The 24,551-nt window shown below is 32.1% G+C and overlaps 2 protein-coding genes across 2 annotated transcripts; both read right to left on the bottom strand.

Moving 5' to 3' along the window:
* Positions 1–703: 703 nt before the first annotated feature.
* Positions 704–5,274, bottom strand: LOC139481255 (uncharacterized). Its single transcript, XM_071264434.1, has 4 exons — positions 4,788–5,274; positions 3,206–3,357; positions 1,505–1,595; positions 704–803 (listed from the first exon to the last, which is right to left on the bottom strand). Exons 1-4 carry the CDS (start codon positions 5,239–5,241, stop codon positions 706–708), a joined length of 795 nt encoding a protein of 264 aa, XP_071120535.1. The 5' UTR covers positions 5,242–5,274; the 3' UTR covers positions 704–705.
* A 5,142-nt stretch (positions 5,275–10,416) lies between these two features.
* On the bottom strand, positions 10,417–23,702 carry LOC139481253 (excitatory amino acid transporter 1-like). Its single transcript, XM_071264432.1, has 11 exons — positions 23,505–23,702; positions 23,046–23,120; positions 17,832–17,954; positions 17,442–17,523; positions 15,726–15,768; positions 15,048–15,174; positions 13,715–13,841; positions 12,875–13,108; positions 12,028–12,225; positions 11,370–11,504; positions 10,417–10,693 (listed from the first exon to the last, which is right to left on the bottom strand). The coding sequence occupies exons 1-11, from the start codon at positions 23,647–23,649 to the stop codon at positions 10,489–10,491; spliced, it is 1,494 nt and encodes a 497-aa protein (XP_071120533.1). The 5' UTR covers positions 23,650–23,702; the 3' UTR covers positions 10,417–10,488.
* Between the last annotated feature and the right edge of the window lie 849 nt (positions 23,703–24,551).

The raw sequence follows: 24,551 nt of genomic DNA, 5'->3' as shown, positions 1-24,551 counted from the left end.
ATACCATTATTACTATGGGATCCAAATTGGAAATACCATTATTACTAAGGGATTCACATTTGGAAATACTATTATATGATCCAAAAGAGTATGGCCACGAAGGGTCAAAAACAGCCCTGTCTCAGAAATTGACGAAATTACTGCGTTTTATACTGAATAAAAGTAATTTGTATTTGTTCAAACGTCAGGGGAAAACTACAAACTCAGAGATAATTGTATATTTAATCTTAAAATTAAATAATGATTTATTACGTTTATGCGTCTGGTTCATTTTTCTGCTACTTGTACCATGAAATGCTCAAACTCAAACCTTTGAAAGTCAATGTTATAAAAGATGAAATACTTCTAGAGCTACATGTATATGACCAAAAGAGACATAAACAACTTTTCCTAACATGCCTAAGAGAGTATTATATCAGATTGATTCAATAAAATTTCTAAATTTCTAAATAACAGTTTGTTAAAATCCTAATATCTTTCAGGGACAAGCTTCGTTTCATACCAGACTTGCTTCACAGAAGTCTTTCATTCGTAACTTAAGTTAACGTTATCGGAGCTCCTTATTTCCTTATTTATACTCCATGTTCATATAACAATAACAGCATTTCTGTGACATAATTTCCATTGAATCTAATATTGCATATTTATAATTTCCAGTGTATATCTCTTTAGGGCCAAATATGGGCCTGAATTTTAAACTTATACTTACATCAGGGCTATAGCTCTGGTATCAAGTTTACGACCTGGTTCCTGGCACGTTAAATCATAAGCATAAATTCGGTTGTTGGTCAATTTAGGGGCGACTGAAAAAAGAGTTTACATCAAAAGCATTTAAATGTTTTAAAACTTTTAAGTTTAATTTTATATTTAACATTGCCATAAAGCAGGAGGATTGGCTGATCACAAAACCAGTTCGTTTCCTAGTGTGTTGCATTTTAGTGTTGTATTTCTGTTGTGTCGTAGTTCTCCTCTTATATTTGATATTTCCCTCAGTTTTAGTTTGTAACCCAGATTTTGTTTTTTTCTCAATCAATTTATGAATTTCGAACAGCGGTATACTATTGCCTTTATTTAATGTCAGCCACATTTAAAGTTGTAGGGTTATTGTGAACAGATGCAGTTCTCGCGATACTGATTTTGCAACATTAATGAATTAAGTCTCGATCCTATATACATGATATACACAAGTTGGTAGACTCATAAACAACGGGGCGTTTGAACTTGCACTCACGTCAGAACTTTAAACAATTACAGATCATTACAAATTCTCTGAAACAGCCAATAGCCCAATAAAGGTACAAACTACTAGTATTTGATCATGATATGAAATATTTTGATGACATCTCAAAATATTTTTGATTCCATCAATAAACATTTCTCTTTTGATTTCGATCGTATAAATTGTACATATACTGAAAAATGGTTAATGGTTATTCTACGAGGAGTCTAACGTCCATTAATGTTTAAATTGTGTTCTGTATGTACAATTTAATATATACATTACCTGCACTTAACATTACAAGTTCTTCTTCTTTCGTACAAGTATCAGGTATACACAATCCAATTTTGATTGAAACTCCATCCGCTTTTGTCACCTAAATATATTGATTGATTGATTGTTGGTGCTTTAACGCCACTTTTAAGCGCCACTTTTGGGGTGTTTCGTGGCGGCCAGATACAAAATGTATTTGCATCGAAACTAAACACATCTATTTAAAAACCAGTTGTTGGTATGTTTTTCTCATATATGTTATGATGGTGTGATACTAAACCCCTAACGGGAAGGATTGTGCCTGATATTCATATGATGGAGACATAATCTTTCAATCAGTTTAATTGAAGTCTGGAGCTGGCATGTCAGTTAACTGCTGGTAGTCTGTTGTTATTTATGTATTATTGTCATTTTGATTATTTTCTTTGGTTACATCTTCTGACATCAGACTCGGACTTTTCTTAAACTGAATTTTAATGTGCGTATTGTTATGCGTTTACTTTTCTACATTGGCTAGAGGTATAGGGGGAGGGTTGAGATCTCATAAACATGTTTATTCCCGCCGCATTTTTGCCCCTGTCCCAATTCAGGAGCCTCTGGCTTTTGTTAGTCTTGTATTATTTTTACTTTTAGTTTTATTCTGTACAATTTGGAGTTTAGTATGGCGTTCATTATCACTGAACTAGTATATATATTTGTTTAGGGTCCAGCTGAAGGACGCCTCAGGGTGCGAAATTCCCGCTGCATTGAAGACTTGTTGGTGACTTTCTGTTGTTGTCTGTTCTATATTCGGGTTGTTGTCTCTTTGACACATTCCCCATTTCCATTCTCAATTTTATTGTAGAAATATATCATTGAAGGATTCAAACTATGAAATTAGGGATGTTTTCTCCTCTATTTTTTTGAATTTTTGCCAGATGTTTTGGAATCCTCTGGTTTTATTCATGTATTAACATTAAACAAATTTACCCACTAACCCCTACTTTTCTTTTCATATTTTTATCACATATAGTTTAAAAGGACGTATTTCAAATTCTTATAATTACATTAGATGTATGTTTCATTGTGATACTTTATTATGATTGGCTAATTGCACATCACGTGTTATTCCGTAAGCAATTGTATTGCTCAATAAAACTTTTCAATCATGATAACACGTGGTCCCACAATAAAATGCACAGGTGAATTAAATAAAACAATAATAAAATTCGTGTTTTCATGATCATTGCTAAAAAAATGTAATTATAAGTATTGAATGCTTCTTTTTGTAACTTCACAGGGTTGTAAAAGCGTTGACCGCGCTTCATACAAAATGTACTTCGGTCAACGCTTTTACACCCCAATGACGTTAAAAAAAGAAGCATTCAATTCTTAAATAAAATCCTTGTTATTTTCATAGTTTTTTTTTAACAAAAAAGGTGCCAATGTTAAATGTAAGAAAAATCTATAAAAAATTATTTCCCGCCAAATTTTCAATGGCTTATATCTCGAAAAGAAGCACACGGACCCTCCATTTTTTCTGATTTTTTAGTTTCTTTATTTATGTTATCAATTTAAAACAGTCTTTTATAAAGCTTGTTATTTTTAAACAGAGTAGCGAACCTCCTTAAGCAAAACAGAAGAAAAAAATGTGGTGTCCCAATATATCATGTAGATATAGTACTCGGACATGTTATACATAATTTGGTTAGTTGTATGACTAGTATCCATTACCGGGTTTGGAACTCCTGTTATCCAAAATGAACCCAGACAGTATTTTCCTTTGAATGTTTCGGCTGTAATACGAAGACATTCTTCATAATCTCCTTCCCAGGTTAAAATAAAATTCAACAGTCCTGATGGAGGCTTTCCGTTAGCATCTATCACTAAAAATACAAAAAATATCATCATCGAAACTAGTGCCGAAACATTAAAGACGATTAAGAACTGAAAATATTATGATAAAGCCAATATTGGATGTTTTGGAGACCTTTTTGGTTTTGATGTTGAAGTGGGTTGCTGTCTTATTGTGACATATATCCTCGATTATATTTATTTTAAGAAAGGAAAATAAACCTGCAACTTTTTTATTCTGTTTATTAGAACAGTTGTTAAGATATATATTTTGACAAAAAAACTACGAGTGAAATCGAAATTTTAAGTCAAATGTGTAAATTTCTACTTTTTTATCATTCAATGGTGAACATATTTGATTTTCCGCTTTGGAGTGCACGTAGTATAACTGCCTCTTCTTTATCTATAGAATTGTCATTTTTTTTTTGAAAGGCTTGGTCTGCTCTATTGTGGGGTTGTTGTCTCTTTGACACAGTCCCTATTGCCATTCTCAATTTTATTGATCAATTTTACCATTTTTGCAATTATATGAGAAAAATAATGGGTTATCCTACTTTATATTTCGCTTAAATGTTACATGTAAGGCCGCACGGTGCATATGTTAGTTTATATCCTTGTCATTCTGTATTTTACCCCATCGGCAATCATCCAACATCCCTTTATTATCATATGATTAGTGTCATTTATAAGGTTGATAAACTAAAAGGTCAACATGGGTTTACCTTCCTTCCTTTTCCCACCTTATGAACTACGCCAACCTATTCCTCTGAAACATTTGGGAAAATTAGTTTATATATTCCTATACGGAATGAAATAACATTAATGTTATTTCATTCCATATAGGAATATATAAACTAATTTTACATCACCTTTCTTGTAAATGACGATGTGCAAAATGATAAATGTTTATCATTACCAAACATGTTTATTTTGCTGAATTTCAATTGAATAGTATCGTACATGTCTGTTGTGGTAGACGCAGCATTCCATTTTAATATTTATTCCTAAAATCCCGTCAGGAATTATTCTGATGTGCGTCTAGACGAGAAGAGAATTAAACACTGATTAGTAGAACTAAAATTTGGTTGCAGCCACATACTGGTTTTGACAACTGAGGGAACGATCATATTCTGGTGTAAGGGAGGAGGACGTTTTGAAGATTACCTATTAATTTTTATCTGTTGTTACACATGCTTGTTTTTTTTCAATACACGGCTTCTCCACAGCAAAGTTTATTATCACTTTAGTCATGTTAGTACACAGTTGTTTCCAGCAGTTTGTGTTCCAAAATATAATACATATTTGTATACATTCGTCCCCTAGTCATAAACAACTCGCACAACTTCTCTTATAGTTATTTATCAACCAAAAGAGTACATCCATTTGTATATAGATATTTAATGAAATATGACAATATAAAAATAACTAAGTAGATACACTATTGACACAATCTATTACTCACTTCGTAAGGCCCAATCTTTTGACTTTTCCACTCCAGGAACAATACTTTGGGTATCATTTAAACATCTTGAAGAATTGTTGCTTGATGCATCGTTCGTCTTCAATACATTGCTGTTGTTTATAACATATGCATTGTTTGTAATTAATGATAAGACGTCTTTCACATCAAACTTCGATAACACATCATTCAATTGTGCGTTTGTTTGTATAAATTCCGACACATTCTCTACTTTATTCACTGCTTCTAAAGCAGACCGGACATTGTTCAACATACCATTGTAATTGTCCGTTAAAGCGTCTGCAAAAGGTACAGTCCCGTTGTTATTGTTTATTTTACTGAACGCGAGAGCCACATTTTTAACTATATCTGCTAAACTTAGTTTGGCTGTGTCGTTCTTTGCAGAACAGTCGTTTAAAAACAACAGCAAAATGCATATAAATCCAAAATATTTCATATTTCCATTAAATGTTTTATTCTCTTTTCATATGTTATAGCATCACTAAACACATGTATTAAATAGTTAACCTATTTATGAAATATTTAACGGTCAGTGTAAACACTATACGTTATGGATGAATTCACTATAATAATTAGTGAGGTCACGTGTACACACAGTCAGTGACCTTGCGAAAAGGAGATTAGGATCACGATGTTTCAAGAGATTATATTTATAAGCCATGCATGCAGTCATACCAAACGAGCTATGCAAAATAACATAACGGATTGGAGGCATTTCCTCCATGATTTTCTTTCTAGGTGTCATAATAAATCAGAACATGTGAAACTCTGTATTGTTGCTTGTTTGTACACCCGATTGTAAATATAAATTTGTTATTGTACCAACGGCAGGTCAAAGATGAATGCAACACATAAAATATCACTTTAAGTTAAAGAAACAGAAACCTTAATACAAACTGAAGTATTTTTACAAGTTTTGACTGTTACAAGTGATGCTGCCATAACATTATCTAAATAGTTTGCTATAAAAATAAAAATACTACTTTAAGACGTCAAAGTTTGAAATTTGAAATCTAAAGATAATTCATGTTTTAAATCATCAAGTAAAATATTTTTAAACAAGATTTAAAAAGTCTCGAAATAAAGATAATGAATAGTTTTCATAAGTAAAGTTTTATCAAAATATTTATTATTATCTTTTAATGGGAAATATTTGTTTTACTTATCTTTAGTTTTTAGAGCTCTTATTCATTTTAAAAATCCTCCTGACATTTTCCTTTCCAAGTCCCTAGTCGTGCTTCTCAGAACAGAGATAATTCCGTATCAAATTTTGTATCAAAATATGAAAATGAAACCCAAATGTAAATATTCAAAAATACAAATGAAAACCCCCTCCAAAACTGTTGTCTTCTCTACACACAACAGTCCTCAATTTACATTAGCAGTTTCTCTCGGCAGAGGACATGTAAGCGATTTAATGGGAAATTTTAGCGCAAAAGTAATGCACTGTCACATTAAAGCGCATGATTAAAAGTTATATTGTCAAGGCACTTTTAAGCTACATGAATTCATTTATAATGGACACAGGCACTTGTCTCAGAATTTTTTCCCTATATAGGGAAAATGTCCAAAAACATGACGTCTTTTTTATGATTTACTCCTTAGAATTTAGAATTAACTGATAAGGAATTGTTGTAATATTTTTTTCTGGATATGAAGACAACATTTATATTAAAATGTCGTGCACCCCGAATAATGAACTTAACGGGTTAATGTGTGACCACCTTTTGCATAGACTACGCGGGTTACTCAGTATGCACCACATTTTTTATATTATTTCTTTATAACCAGAAAAGATAATTCAGTCGTTAACTAAACACATAACTTACAGTGGACGTACCAACATGTCTCTTGATATACCATCTGTTCAGAACCAGCTTCTCTTAAAATTGTCCCTTCTCTTTATATTGTTTAGACATGGGTGTAGATTCATCTCTACTTCTGATTCTAATATATGTTGATGTTGTTGTTTGTTATTTGATGATACTAGTATCCACAAAACGTAACCCAATCATACTTGAATTTGTCATTTTCTTCTGTTTATAAGGTGTAATATTACAAATGTTATGCGAGTGTCATGCAAGTGAGAGGGTCAGGTAGCTATATGAAAAGGTGTAATCCATCATTTTCATTAGAAAATGCCAGTACCAAGTTAGGAATATGACAGTCGTTTGATGTGTTAGAGCTTTTGATTTTTTAATTTACCTCGGAGTTCGGTATTTTTGTTATTTTACTTTTTTAATACATTTTCCTCAATGTGTTCAATATCATTCTTGCTCAATACATATACATGTATCTAAAAATCACAATACTGCTCATTGCTATGTATTTTTAAAATCTCTCTTACAATATAGCTCCAATAATTAATTCTAGTATTACACTTTCGTATGGACCATTTAAAATTTAAACATTTATATTGCTTCGATCCAAACAGTTATTACTTAATTTTTATTAACTTTAGTAAACAAGTGAAACTCCTGTCAGTGTTTTGTTAAAGGTCAATGTTAAATACATGAAATAAAGAATGTTCATAATATACTGTTGATATTTACCAAAGTTCACCTACTTTACTTAGTTTATTATTAACAGCAATAACTGCCGTTTACAAGATTTAGATATTTCAATTTCTCACCGAAAACTCTATTCTAAAATCAACAATAACAACTACTAGTACCATCATTCGTTCCCTATTGTAATTTTCCTCTTTTAAAAGGTGAAGTTTCTGTGACGCCATCTTACGGTGTATTATATATTCTTACTTGTTAGTTATTATATTATATGTTTGTAAAGACATTACAGATTTAAATGAATTATCAATTTCGTAATTTAAATTACAAATTATTTCGTATTCACAAATTATTTTATAACTTTACTTAATTCTTTTATAGATACATGTATTTGGTTTGGATGGTCAGCTGTGCCTTATTACATATACGGAATATCACATCTTATTTTTTATGCGAATGTTGCTTTTAGAGTCTGTAAATATAGAAACGATCCATGTACGCTTGAATTCTGTGAATAAACTTATTCTAAATAATTTAACACTGTAATTAAATGTTTTTATTGGTTCCATCATCGATTTTGTTATCAATATCTTAAAACGTGATAAATATGTATTGCTACAGTTATTATTATTTAACACTTAAACATGTCGGTACTTATATTTTGGCCTTGCACAAGGCTATAGAATAGAAAATTGAAACGGGAAATATCTAAAGAGATAACAACCTGACCAAAGAGCAGAAAACAGCCCACGGCCACCAATGGATCTTTAACTTAGTGATAAAATACAACACAAGGAAGCGGTCTTTAGCTAGCATTACAACAATAAATTATACCAGTTCAGTGATATGGGCGCCACACTAAACCCCGATACATACTAATGATTCCAAATTATAAAAAACGACAAGAACACCAAAGGCTAGAGTTTCCTTACTTTGGACAGGCGTAGAAATGCTTCATGATTTTCTGGACTGTTTTTGACGCATTCCAACTATAGCCATTGAATTGATATTATGTCTTTGATCTGTGCTTTTTGTTTTAGTGTCTATAATTGGCTTCGAATAAGTTCCCAGTTTAACAACGAGTACTAACAGATCTTACTTTGTCGCATTAATGTTTGTTACTTGTTCGATTGCTTTGCAGCGATCAAATGAAGTTGAGCACTTTTCAACTCATTGTAGTTTGTTCTTGTGTTGTGCTGTTGAACAACCATTGTGCCAGGTAAGGGTTATGTTGGGCTCCTGCAAACAAGAATAATCCAACTACATTATATATGCACCTGTCCCATGTCAGGCGCATGTAATGTAGTGGTTGTCGTTTATTGCTGTTTATCATGTTAAATTTCAGTTTGTTGATTTGAACGTAAATTATGCAATTAGTTTTCTGGTTTGAATTGTTTTATATTTTGAATTTCGGGATCTTTTATAGCTAGCCATGAGGTGTGGGTTTGTTCATTTTCGAAACCCGTACAAGGACCTATATATTTAGATATAGGAAGATATGGTATGAGTGCCAATGAGACAACTCTCTATCCAAGTAACAATTTATAAAAAAAAAAAGTAAACCATTATAGGTCAAGGTACGGCCTTCAATATGGAGCCTTTGCTGACGCCGAGCAACAAGCTATAAAGGGCCTCAAAATATTACTAGTGTAAAACCATTCAAACGGGGAAACCAACGGTCTTAACTATATAAAAAGGAGAAACGAGAAACACGTAGGAACTACATAAACAGAGGACAACCACGATTCATCAGATTCCTGACTTAGGACAGGTGCAAATATTTGCAGCGGGATTAAACGTTTAAATGGTACCAAGTTTGTTCGATTAAATGATAATGTTTGATCATGTTTCATTTATTTCCTTTTGGTCATTTTGATAAGATTATGTTTTGAATTTCATATAAAAAAAGAAGATGTGGTATGATTGCCAATGAGACAACTGTCCACAAGAGACCAAAATGACACAGACATTAACAACTATAGGTCACCGGTACGGCCTTCAATGCTGTTTTTCCCAATGATTTCGTTGATCTCTTTTGTCCAATCCCTTTTCTGTTTTTAGATATTATTAATACATATTCGATCTCAACATGTATTGACTCACTGATAAGGTCTTTGCATCGAAACTAAACACATTTATTCTAAAAACAGTTGTTGGCATGACACGGGTTATGTTCTTCTCATATATGTTATGATGGTATGATACTAAACCCCTAACGGGAAGGATTGTGCCTGATGTTCATATGATGAAATCATAATCTTTCAGTCAGTTTAATTGAAGTCTGGATGGCATGTCAGTTAACTGCTAGTAGTCTGTTGTTATTTATGTATTATTGTCATTTTGTTTATTTTCTTTGGTGACATCTTCTGACATCAGACTCGGACTTCTCTTGAACTGAACTTTAATGTGCGTATTGTTATGCGTTTACTTTTCTACATTGGTTAGAGGTATAGGGGGGAGGGTTGAGATCTCACAAACATGTTAAACCCGCCGCACTTTTGCGCCTGTCCAAAGTCAGGAGCCTCTGGCCTTTGTTAGTCTTGTATTATTTTAATTTTAGTTTCTTGTGTACAATTTGGAAATTAGTATGGCGTTCATTATCACTGGACTAGTATATATTTGTTTAGGGGCCAGCTGAAGGACGCCTCCGGGTGCGGGAATTTCTCGCTACATTGAAGACCTGTTGGTGACTCTCTGCTGTTGTTTTTTTATTTGGTCGGGTTGTTGTCTCTTTGACACATTCCCCATTTCCATTCTCAATTTTATTTTACACATTTCACGTATCCGTAATATTTACGTATTGCTTAAGAAACACTTTTTTTTTAAAAAGAAAAGCATTAATGCAAACGAATGCAAAGAGTAAACAGTCTTGTCTAATGGTTTAAGAAGTAAAAAGACACGAGTGAATAGTTTTTTTTTTATCATTGCACGAATATCGAGTCAGCTCAGGCTTGTAACTTATTTTTTTGTTTATAAAAATCTAGAATTGAGACTTAGTCAAGAGGGAAAAATACACCTACGTTTAGCAAGACTCCTGTAATTTTCTAAATATATCCTGAAGTAGTTTTGCGATACAATATATGTACTATACGAAGACAGAATAATAATATTTAAATCTTTTATTTAAATTGATCGGATATCCAAGCATACGTATATTCTCTACCAATTTTCCTGTACTAAACAGATATAAACTCTGCTCTTATTTCTATTTCCTTATTGTTTTCGTCGACCATTGGAATAATTGTCTCGCCTTCAATATCGTCATGCAGACCGACTTTTCCATTGTCACAGATTGATCGTAATGATGATTTACACACCTTGTAAGTCACAGCTGATGTCAGGCATTGGTAATATATGTTAGTTACCGATCTCATTCGGTCTCTGAAACAGAACCAAGCCGGATTAGCAGATAGTTTATAAATTTCTAGACGGAGACGAAATAAAATGTAGAAGAAAAAGTAAAATAAGAAAAATACTGAACTCCGAGGAAAATTCAAAACGGAAAGTCCCTAATCAAATGGCAAAATCAAATGATAAAACATATCAAACGAATGGACAAAAACTATCATATTCCTGACTTGGTACACGCATTTTCAAATTTACAAAATGGTGAATCGAACCTGGTGTTATAGAGCTAAACCTCTAACTTGTATCATATGACAGTCGCATCAAATTCCATTTTATTTGTAACTATGCGTGAACAAAACAGACATAACAGGTACAATTGTCAAAATTGGGGTACAGCAGTCATCCCCCCGTGTCACAATCTCAATCAGAACAAAACAAACAAATATATAACAAAGAAGCACAAAAAAGGAAATATGAAACTAAACAACCACATGCATTACTACTTATATATGTATTTAAAATCAACCCAAATGACTGCATGAAGGACAACTTCGTGACATGTAAAAGACTGATAATAAATATAGATTTCTACACACCCAAATGGAATTCAGAAGTACAACTCGACCGAATCCCGAAGTTTGGTACTTTTATGCAAGTGCAAATAAAACTAAACAACTCATTTGGAAGAATTGATACCATCCATACTTACGAAAACCAATCAAATGCAAATAAAAGAGATGCTGCCTCAGGTGGAATTCCTATAGCCGACAGTAAAATGATAATGGTGACGAGGGATCCACTTGGTATGGATGGCACAGCAAATGACATCAGCGTGACTAACAAACTGAAAAAAAAACAATTTAATTATAATGAGGTGATCTGCACGATTGTGAAAATTTGAAAATTAACTAAAAGTTACAAGTCATTACTTTTGTATGCTTATCAAATTTTAGAAATAATACAGAAACTAAGGTTTTCACTCCTTTAGGGATGTTTGCCTTCGATGGGTTTGTCTAATTTTTTTTTAAGCTCTCCAATGCTTTCCGTCCTCATACTTCCTTGGCTTTCAAATATTTGGTTCTGAGCGTTCTTAATAAAGGTTAATCCATAAAAAAGTGCATCGGATGAATGAAATTTATAACGTGTTTTCTTTTTTTCTGTTATATGCACGAGGAATGCATAATACTTTGTTGCAATTTTAAAGAGATTAGACGGATTTTGCACTAAAGTCTTATAGGTATTTTTGTCATTTAGCTTGTAACGTTTCTACGTATTTATACATATGATTGCATAAACATAAACATAGGAAATAGGTTAAAGATGAATATTAAATTACAAATTAGTTTCAAAATTGAATTTGTACATACATAATGAGTACTATTGATCCAGCATTTTGATCTTGATTCTCCAGTTGTGAAATGAAGACACACGATGCTGACAGAAATATGCAGCTTCCCGTTCTGCCTATAGCTGCATTTAAAGGAACAATGAAGCGGGTTATACGTTTATCTATTTTATTATATGGTCCTTCTAATTTCCTCAAAGATTCAGGCATAGCTATAGATCTGGAAAAAAATATAAATTCGTTGATTTATAGAAAAGGATGCCTAAAGAAAAAAACAATGTACTACATACAAATATACATGTGTTCATATATCAATGTTAACCAATAACTCATACTTATTTGTATTGCGTTTTTAATTTGCGTCATGCCTTTGTTAATGTCATGTTTTCTGCTATATTTATTCTGCACGACGAAAAATAAACAGATGGGATACCTTAAGCTAGATTTTTAGATCGAGAAGTCTATAAAGCAGACGAGTATTTTTTTTTTAAAGGAAAAGTTGACTTAGTTGTATTTCACTTCTCTAGTTTGTCTTTATTGTATGGATTCTGTCTTAGTGACATTTCCCAACTTATCTGACTTACAAAACATAGTTAAAAATTGTTGAAGCATGATCGTAAACAAAGCAAAATAAAGGTCGATCTTCGTCTGAAATAACGATAATTCGTTTTGTAAGGTTTGTTTTTGAAGAGTTAGTATCTATTAACATGCATCCTTTTTTGAATGTCTATATAGAGTTATAGTAACCTGTTTTTTTTTTGTACACAATTTATAGTTTCACTTAAATGTAGATTTGCACGTGTGTTTACATTTTGTCTTATTATAATGTATTATTATCATTTGGTATAATACTTCAAATAAATGCTTACGTCAAAGTTGTGGCCAAGACTATCAACATTGGCTCTGCAAGAGACGTAAAAAACTTCAGAGGATTCCTTCTGACGATGACAACATATATAATTGGAAGAACGATAAACAGAGCTATAACCTGTCCCAACATAAAGGTACCAATAAATATACCAAGTCTCATAAAGTTTCCTTGTAAATCATCTGCTCCCGCGACTTCCCTCATGATTAAACTGGCAACCCCAATTGGCGTAAACCTTTAAGAAAACAAATATGAATTTGAATACATAGCGATCCATACGCTTTCAAATGTATACTCATGTTAATGTCTGGAAACCAAATGTCTTCGGACGACAACAAAGACGACCACCTACGATTATACAGCCGCAACATTTTGCTGTTTGTGCTATTTTACCTCTGTCTCAGATTAGAGGTAGGATTGAGCGCTCACAAACATATTTATCCCCAACACATTTTGTATGTGTCTGTCCATAGTTATGAGTCTATAGTACAGTGCACGTGGTTGTCGTTGGCTCATATGTATTTTTTATGAATTAGGTCGATCGTTTGTTTTCTCATTCGAATTATTTCAAATTTTTCATGTTTGGACCGTTCAAAGACAACTATACGGTGATGGGGTTTACTCGTTACTGAGGATCGTACATTGATCTATAATAGTTGCTTGTTACCCTTTTATTCTAGTTCTGTTGAATAGTTGTCTCATTGCAACCATAACTCTTTATTTTTATACGTACTATGTTAGATTAAGACGATGTATTTAATATTCTCGATTAATATGAAAGCCTATTTAATTTAACAGCTTTTCGCATAATGTACTCCTATTTCCATAATATAAAACAAACCATAATATCTTTTCTAGAATTACAAGTACTATTTCAGTCGCTGCATAGAAAAACTTGAAAAATGGACGTCCAATTTTACCGGTAGCTGCTGTTGCCATCCCGAAAAATGAACTTATGACCAGTATACCTAAAAAGGAAACAAAAGTAATCAACAGTAGTTCGGAAGTACTAGAAATAGTCGTTACAAGTTACATTGCACTTTAATGTAAACTTACTATACTTTACCTCTGTCGCAGGTTAGAGGTAGGATTGAACGCTCAATCCTACCTCTAACCTGCGACAGAGGTAAAGTATAGTAAGATATGTATGGGGTTGCCAGTTTAATCATTGATATTTGTCGGGATGGGTCCGAATAGTTAGGCAAAGCACCCCGACAGTTAGGTGCGTCCTATAACATTCGGGGAAACTCAGCCGATTTTGTCTTGTCGGATTACAATTGTGCCTATGTCCATATTATTCCTATAGATAAAGGCTGCATTTTTTTAGTGTAAGATAAAAACAGAAACATTTTCAAGAGAATAGTGGACTTAGTTGCTACGAATACTGATACAGACCAAATGATGAAAGTCTTATGACTGTAAAGGATGATGATTCATAACATATAATAATATAAATCAAAGTGACAAATGTTAAGGCAGAAGTGCCAGGAGGATTTCTCAAGTCTTCGACAGAGTGTTGCTATGTACTAAATTGTTACAGTACTTGTTCACAAGTTTATAACATTAAACTGGATAGTTCTCTTATAAAGAAATTTTTATCCTATAGTTATACTATTTGGTAGAATGAAATTCAAAACAGTGTGGCTGTGACCATTGATTGACACATTAAATTCATCCATTGACTGGGACAATTTAGGTGAACGTTTGTATGTAACGACCATTGCTTACTGTGTACTTTTTAAAGACACTTAAACTATGGGGTCACCAAAGGTTCTCAACACCTTAATAAAGTAATTCGAAAAAATTAATCAGAAATAACACGATGTTTTGATTTATATCAATTATTTAAATCAAAACATAAAGGTTATTTCTGATTAATTTTTCGAATTATTTTATAATTAAAGGCATTAAGAAACCTTGGTGACCCCACAGTTTAAATGTCTATCGTAGGTACGTCGTGAACAGTGGTCGTTACAGACAAAAGTTCACGTAAATTGTCCCAGTCAATGGATGAATTTAATGTGTCAATCAATGGCCACAGCCACACTGTTTTGAATTTCATTCTATATTTCCAGCTATAAGAATGTTCTGATTGTTCAATTTGGTTTTATTTTGTATTATATCCAAACATTCCAAATAAACCTTGTTAACGTTATATGTTTCTTTTTACGTACCAAGCATGTTGACACTATTTGAAGTACCGAGATTTTTGTTCTTTATAAAAGAGATAACATCCTGCGAGTGAGTCCCATTTATTGTTGTGTTGACAATACGCTCTCCGATTTCGTATTTCGTCATTGTCTGCAAAATGAGAAGTTACAATTTTTTTGAAAAGTTCAAACATTAAAAAAATATGCTTAATGTATACCTGATTATCATACACTTTAAGGGGTTTAATCCGAGGCCAGCAACAATTACTCACCAAAAATGACAGAAAGTACTTATTTGAAGTGTTTTTTTTTATATAACTAAATGGAAGAAACAAAATATTTAAGTCTTGCGTGTACGATTGTTCACTTACTATTTCCAATGCCTTTTTTTTATTTTCCATATATTAAGACTCTAATATATATTGATAAGCGACATTCCACTAATCAAAATTATGTCCATCTCCCGTTTCAAAAATTGCCTAAAAATCTGCAAAAGTTGCCCGGTTTACTCTTACAGCTGTCATTCAACTGTTTCAAAGCATAAATTCAAATCAAAGCAAAATGTCAAATCTAAAACGAAATCAACGTTTACTCGAGATATAATTAATATGTAATTTATTTTAGTTGTTTGAATAAAAGTTGCTTGAAACATTATATGAGATTTTGATACTATCATGGTGTGTAAATATAAATTAATCTTACAACTTGAAAAGTAGCAGCGACCAAATTTCCTGGTAAAATATTTCTAAAAAAGAAAATAACATTGGAATAGTTCATTATAAATAAGCCTTTTAATTTAATTGATTTGACAAGAAACCACTTCGTTCAATTTTGAATTTCGAATTTTCTGTCAAATATGTTCTTGGTTTGGTATATTTATTCATTAAGGAAAATTTATTATAAATATTTGGTTAATTGGTCAATATACGGGGACTTGCTTGCTTATTGTTGAAAGCAGTAAAGTGATATATAGTTGCTTTGTATTCTGATGGATAGTAGTCTCATTAGCGAACACACATTAATATACTCAATCTACTTATTGTGTATTGCTTTATCTATTTCAATATTGATAGTCGAAGCAACATTCTATTCCACATACTATTTCAATGATTATGATAGGAACAAAGATGTCGACACAAGAATTATTGAGGTTATAGAGAAAAAAAACCATATCAGTTTTGTGAAGGAGCACATGTTTTTTTATGCATTTCCTTTAATTATGTAGCCATTGGAAAGTAGGGTCCAAATAACGAGACCCTTTTATCTCATTAGAAGCATAGAATGAAACACAGCACGAAACAGTTATGACCTTATCTTATTTGATTTTCGTTTCATGGATCGCGTTACTGAGACAGAACTATCAAAGCAGAGAGCAAACTGTCAAATATTCTTCTTAGACTTCTTTTTCACGGAAATAATCATGCCAAATTCAAGTCAGAGGGTGCATGGATTCAATAATTAAAATCATAATTTTGACGGAACAATGAGTAGTTGTAAATAATGATTGGTAACTAAACAGCGAAAAAGAGACCAGCACTATCACCATTGGTTCGCAAAGATACATCTAGGGGGAATACAATTCTGTTGTTAAACTTAATTTTTTTTAAGAACACTACTTTAAAAAAAAAAAATAGAATTTGTAATGAGGGAAAAAGGTGATAAGTTTCATGTTTAGGTAACTGTAACATGTAAAGTCATATCAATTTTTGATTGATGCAAGCACGAATAAATCTATTCTCGATTTCTTTATGTAACGTACAAGTGCAAAAGAAAATTAATGATATAATTTCGTAAAGAAAATTATGAAGTACTTCAATTAATCAAATTTTTTTAATTCCGTACTATGTATTTTAGTTTTGCCTGTTCTGTCTCACTATGTTTTATCTTATCTTGTACTAGTAATTATATAATCCTCTGGTATCCCTGTGTTTGTCTGAGATAATAGACTGAACCTTGAATCTTGAATCTTATTTACACATTCTTTAAAAAACACGACGAGTTTAATAGATTTGGTAGTTATCTAATTTGTTCTTACATGTGTATATTTTGTTTTAATTCAATGAACTAGTTACGAACTTGAACAGTTTTTACATTACTGGCGTCGAAAAGCTGATGCCATTTTCATTTTCCCGCTGATGTGTTTTTAAATCTTGGCGATAAGGTCAAAAGTATAGCTACACCAAAAGTCCTTTATTATGATTCTTCAGAATTTTCTCTTCAAATATGAAAATTACAAACCAAACTATTTCAAAACTGAGTAAGTCAAAAAGGTATATTTCAATTCATATTACAAAAGTACTCATTAAAATTGACCGTTTATCCAAATTTCTAGAAAAAAATCAACGATGGAACTTACTGTATCATATACCCTTAATGACTCATCGAATGTACCATGGTGCTGGTGTTAGTATATAATACCTTAATAAATCGGCGAAAACATCCTGTGTTTGTATGTTGGTTTTTGCTGCAGAAACTGGTCTCAATTGTGATGATCTGCCACCTACAATGACACGCTAATATGCATTAGCTTGAATGTATTGTATATGAGTAATTTGAATAATCAATATGGAGTGGATTTTTCTTTAAAATGATCAATACTAAAATATCGATTTACAAATCTAGATAAGTTCGGAAATTTTTCAGAAATAATACGCAAACTTTTCCTGCCGTTAAAAAAAAACGCTCGCCAAACTTCTTGATTCTTGATTTTTTTTCCTTTAACGGTCATTAGAGCATATTTTGCATGTTAATAACTATAAATATGAATGAACAAATACATAGTTTAAAAGAAAGTATAAAGAAACTGACCTGGATTTATAACTACACATAGCACGGTTCCAAGTACTGTTCCAAAGAAGTTTGTTATTAAAATAAACGATATTCCTACCAAACTTATTTTGCCGTTAAACCTTGGGTCTAGTGAGGCTGTACCTACAAACATATACTGGTGTATAACGACTTACATATAACTGATAGAACATATATAATTTGCCGTATGCACATAATAAAAACATTATAACATGGCCCTTTCGATGACTTTTTGCCATTATATATACCTTCAAACTGATTCTGCGAAAGTCACATGATCATAGTGCGGCGGTAGATAATAAATAAGTTTTTTTCACCAATTAATTTTCAACATCACTATTCTTGTCCCTCGAGAACATTATCTTTATTGAATTTTGATCCTAACTATTTCACGAATTGAAACACATATTCATAGAATTAAAAGACCTACCAATAACTATGAATAAATTGAAACATACTCTATGATGTAGAAACAAGTCTAAAATAGTGATCTCATAAAGTGTAGTTTATAAACTCATCACAGATACCAGGATTGACATTTCATATTTATGCCAGACGCGCGTTTCGTCTACTAAAGGGTCATCAGTGACGCTCGAATCAAAACAGGTTAAAAAGGCCTAAGTACGAAGTTGAAGAGCACTGAAGACCAAAAATTTCCTAAAAGTTTTGCCAAATACAGCTAACTAAAGGTAATTCATTCCTGAAGTAGAAAAGCCTTAAAGTATTTCAAAGATTCAAAATGTTGTTAACAGTTAATTTATAATTACATGAATTATGAACATATCAATACAATGATAAGTCAAGTCAACACAGAAGTGCTGACTACTGAACTGGTGATGACCTGGGGAAATAGATCTCCACCAGCAGTGGCATCGACCCAGTGGTTGTAAATACACTCATCATTTAGCTACTGCATTTACGATAGCAGCAAACAATTGTGTGTTTATGTGTATTACTCAGAAATGAGGATTATACCGAAAAATTCAGATGATGGCTTTACATGTACAAATGTATTAGCAAAACATAGTTTTTTTATGGATCATATTGCTCTCTAGCGTTTGATGGTTTTGATCGAGGCTTGCGATATGCCATCTTTTCTTTTTAAACATGTGTATTGTAGGTTTAATCGTAACAGTAGCTCCATCAGATGACAGAGCGTACAGTTTAAATGAGCGAAAACCCCATCACCATCAGGTGTCGGAAGCTTATGGGATAAGCGAACAAAAACTTTAACAGATGATGGCGGAGGAGTACAGGTGGAAAAAGCAACGAATGCGTTAGATTTTGGATGTCACGGTACGGATGGAACAGGCAATAACTCCATCAGAGACAAAAACGTGAAGTTTGAAAAAGCGACAACCCCATCCGGTAACAGATTTGCATGGTTAACCGTTGAACAAGCGATTAACTACTCCATCAATTGACAGAAATTTCAATTAATTCTCCAATTGAACATGTCCTTCGAAAGTTCAAAAAGTTTTAAAACTGTACATATAGCAAACTTTTGTACATATTGACCCATTGCAACGGGCAATTTTATAAAATTATAAAGTGCTTGTATAGATTATGATAAAACTAATAGAAGTAGATTATTCAACGTCATGCACATTATAACACAAGGAAGTGTTGAAGTGAAAAAGTAGGTCGTTGTCTTACATCAAATTATTGTCTTACGTCCAGATAAGTATATAAGAGTCATAAGGTGAAATATTATACGTACTAACAATAAAAATGATTAGATTAATGAAACTATCGTTGCAATAGAAAAAAACAAGTCACTGTCTAGACAAAATGTGTCTAGTTTATGTATACATGTACATGCAAAGCATTTGATAAATATCTACGATATTTGTTTTATTATTAGACGTCTTTCATCCGCAAGAGTTGCCTGGGTATAGAAATATGGTCACCCCTTGGGCTGTTTCTTACCGATAGTAAAATCCTATGACATAGTGGGACTTCCGTTTGATTTGCGGCTAAAAGTTTATGGCGAAGAGACATTAATCATATATATTATATTTTCAATCGGCTAAATCATATGGGCGCACTACGTTTGCGCGCATTTGGGGATTAAAATGTTTTACGTTTGCGCGCATTTGGGGATTACAATGTTTTACGTTTGCGCGCAGCTTTTGATTATATTTGCGCGCATTCATTTTACAGGTAATCTCAGGTAAAAATATACATAAAAATATATTAAATTATAAATGTCTATATTTTTTTGGTATTTTCATAATAGAGTATTATTAACCCCGCCACAAACCTGCCACATTATTTATGTATGTGCCTGTCTTAAGTCAGAAGCCTGTAATTCAGTGGTTGTCGTTTCTGTGACATATTTGTTTTTCGTTCATTCTCTTATATAAATAAGGCTGTTAGTTTTCTCGTTTGAATTATTTTACTTGGTCATATCGGGGCCTTTTATAGCTGACTATGCGGTATGGGCTTTGCTCATTGTTGAAGGCCGTACAACGACCTATAGTTGTTAATGTCTTTGTCATTTTGGTCTCTTGTGGACAGTTGTCTCATTGGCAATCATACCACATCTTCTTTTTATATGACTATCAATTATTAGTTTTGAAAATACTTTGTTAATTCAAATTATATATTGTTCATATTGAATTCTAAAACCAATTTTAAACCCCATTATAGCTTAAGGTCAAGCTATAATAAATGGGCTATGTCACAGATTTCTTAAAATTTTGCTTACACCTTTGACTTATTGAATAAAAAAAAATATGCGGCTTTATCGATCTCCTTTTTTCCCTGCCTTATGAGACTTAGACTGACGGAATGGATACTGATACTTGTAAACGATTGAACAATTAAATGAATAAATAATTATTATTAACCGTGTTTTCCCTAAAATATTACTGATTGAATTCTTTCAAAATATGTGCCTTAGCAGACTTACACTGACGGAAGGCGTACCGATACTTGTAAATAATTGCTCAAATTAATAAATGAATTAGTATTGTTGCCTGTATTTTACCTGAGTTTACCTGCCAAATATAATGCGCGCAAATGTAATAAAAAGCTGAGCGCAAACGTAATGATTTTTGCGCGCACATGTAATGGTAATGCGCACAAACGTAATGCACCGAATCATATTCATTTCGAAGATATATCATATGAACTATATTGTTTGTCCTGTCGTAAAACTATTCGAATACAGCAGTTCTACATTAAAAGAGAATAAATATAGACACTACTTAATTGACGGAACAGAATTCTAAAAAAACATGAAAAAGCTTAAGGATATAAATACATGTGGCATTCCTGCTTTTTAGGTGTAAATTTAGGGCAGAACATTTATATTATATACATAAAAAAGAAGATGTGATAAGATTGCCAATGAGACAACTCTCCACAAGACACGAAATGACACAGAAACTACAGGCCAACCTACGGTCTTTCACAATGGGCAAAGCACAAAACCAAAAGTCCTTATTTATTTTAGTTTGGTTCTAAAGTAGATGTAGGTGACTTTCTGTATCTCACCCATCAATCATTGATAGAAATTTGGCACATCGAAAGGTGAAACATCTACATGTACATATACATATATGGTAACACCAAATTTACATATAAGGTAACATATACATATAGTTGTCTGGTATTAACTGACATATTTTTTTGTAAGAATTTGCCTTTTTAATAAGATGACAAGCTAAGATAACTTTTTCTGGTTTTTGCTCCTTTTTGATTGTATAGCACTTCATGCAACTATTGGGTTTTTAATAATAATTGCCTTTCAAATATTCGGTTTCGAGCATTCCGGATTAAGATTATGATCCACCAAAGTATAAATGAAGTGGTATTAGCAATTATAGGCAACCGTACGGTCTTTAAAAAAATGAGAAAAACGCAGACCGTATATATACTATATATGTAGTGGGATATAAAAGACCCCAACATAAAAAGTAGAAAACAAATCAAATGAGAAAATTAACGGCCAAATTTATAACAAAAACAATTCACAAAACGACCCATGTATGACAGATAATAACTAACGACAACCAAAGAGCTATAGTAACAGGCTGCGGACTTGAGACAGGCACATACATAAGGTGGCGATCTTTAACTTGTATCAAAGCACACAACCTCTCCTCCCAAAAATAGTGGTTTTCACAGCGCAACATAAGAACAAACTGTAAAAATCAGTAATAATTGGCTTATTTCAAAAGATCGGTATATAAGAGGCACAAAAACAACAAGCAGAAAAACCATGCACACAAAGCACTGATATAAAAGTACTCGCAGTCACTGAAAGCTAATTCAAAGCTTATTAATAAATGAATAAACAATTACTTTATATAAATCATGTAAACCCAAACAAAAATTTCAATCAGTACACATCCAACGGAGTTAGAATTTATAAACAGTCTAAAACGCATCACCTTGTGAACCATGATGAATAACTATTTTTTAAACAAAGAGCAGTAGCATCATTCATAATTCATTAAAAACTAGGTCGTTCCCATTGAAGGTTACTGATTGCAATTTTGCCTCTGATTTAAGATTAATGTCAGTTGACTTCCATGACTTAAAAAAAAAATAGTTTGAATAGAAAAAAAAAAAAACCGCAATTTTTTCTTTTTCTTTTTCCTTCTTTAATTTTGACAAAATATTTTCTTCCTGATACAACAATAGTGAATATATTAAAAAAAGAATATGTTTTCTAAACATAGGACAGCAAAATGATCCCTATTTGCATAAAATGATCCCTATTTGCATATACATGTAGCTATGTCATAGGGCAAATATCAAAGCTTTAAGCGAAGGCTATTTCCGCAAAAAAAAAACCAACAACACTCACCTATGTTGCGTTGAAAGGAATCGTTTCATTTTAAGACGGATTTTTGAAGAACTTCAATTTTCTTTAAATATTAACTTCTAAATTATAATTAAGAACATGTGGTTTGATTGCAAACGAGACAACTCTCCACAAGAGATCGAATGGCACAGAAACTAACAACTATAGGTCATTGTACGGCCTTCAACAATGAGCAAAGCCCATACCGCATAGTCAGCGAATTGCTTGATTTAGAAGAATTGTTTTTTATTCTTTAAGATTTATATGATTTTGAAAAAATATAATACAAGACTGAATCAAAAAAGACTTAGAGAATCATTTTGAGAAATGTGTGAGTAAAGTCACTTGTATAATACGTATATCGGCAGGACTTTATGACTTTATATGAATAAAAGTACCTGATATTATAGAAGATGCAACCAGTGGAACAATCATCATTTTAATGACATTAAGGTAGAGCTCACCAAGGATACCTGTGGAACAATAGACACTTTGTATTAGTTTTGTAATAAATCCCTGTAAATATATATGTATTTTAGAAATTGGCGTTAAGACTAAATTACCACACATAAATTCATATGGCAATTTTGCATTTATAGCGAAAAAGAAACTTATTTCAATAACACATTGTAGTAATATTTTCATGTCTAGAAATTTTAACGTATATGTACAAAAAAGTAAAATCACAAAAATACTGAATTCTGATGATAATTCAAAACGTAAAATCCCTACTCAAAAAGCAAAATCTAAAGCTCAAACACATCAAACGAATCATATTCCTAACTTGGTACAGCCATTTTATTATGCAGAAAAATTATATTCATATTAAATTTTATGATATATAGAGAGAAACTTACCGATCCACATGAGAGCATCTGCAGAAGGGTGAAGTTCACGGACAGAAATTCCAATAGCGAATCCAATAACTACTCCAATAAGTGTTAAAATCACCAACAGATTGGTTTTTATGAAATATAAACAACTTTTATCACTTGACGCCATTTTCACTCTTGTAGTAATTTGATACTGACAGTTTTAACTTTATCAGTACATAGCCCGTGTTCTAATTGTATGAATTAATCTCCAGATATAGGTTCATTGTAATATCAACCTGTTGATGTTGTCTGCATAACAAATGTATATATTTACCAACACTCAATAAAAACAAAAGTTTAGTCTTTGACAAATGCTTCATTGTACAACGACATTATTGTTCGAGAATTTTACAAAACTAATTTATTAAACTGTCAGTTTTATTCCTGAGTTCATTTGTCAAGACATGATATTGTTTTGACATGATATGCAGATAAAGCAATATTTACAATAGACACATTGCATAATACAACATGCAAATAAGTCAAATAAATGAAATATAAGAGTACATTACTTTCTGTAACACAAACGATTAAGCGAGCACACGTACGTTTGCAAACTTTGCTTACACTTTGAAACTATGCACTAGCTGTAAAATGCGTAGTATTTTATTGTTCATCGTTGATTAGTCAGTATATATAACCTATGTTACAGGGAATTTGTAAAATCAGGGAATTTTATTTGTAAAATCACTGGACTAATCAGTGATTGTGTAAAATCACTAACGGTTTCAGTGGTGTTGTAAAGTCCCTGAAATTGTTAGGGATTTTACAAATTCACTGAAAATAGAGCTAGGGATTTTGTAAAATCCCTGATTACAATAAATTATAACATAGCATACAACACTAAGTTTTATTTGCTTTTTATATATAAAGGAGTAGGTCCGGAAAGGGCTGATTTTGGCCTCAAATTTAAGGTTCATCTGACGAAAGATTTTGGACACTTTTTAAACACTTAAGTGTCTATTTCATTTGATTAAATTAGTTTATGTGAAAGATTTTAACTGATTGAGTCATTAATAATGCTCCAAT

This window comes from Mytilus edulis, chromosome 7, assembly GCF_963676685.1.
Source record: "Mytilus edulis chromosome 7, xbMytEdul2.2, whole genome shotgun sequence".
Taxonomy (NCBI): Eukaryota; Metazoa; Mollusca; class Bivalvia; order Mytilida; family Mytilidae; genus Mytilus; species Mytilus edulis.
Note: the sequence above shows the minus strand (reverse complement) of the source record. Positions and strands in the feature narration are given on the sequence as shown.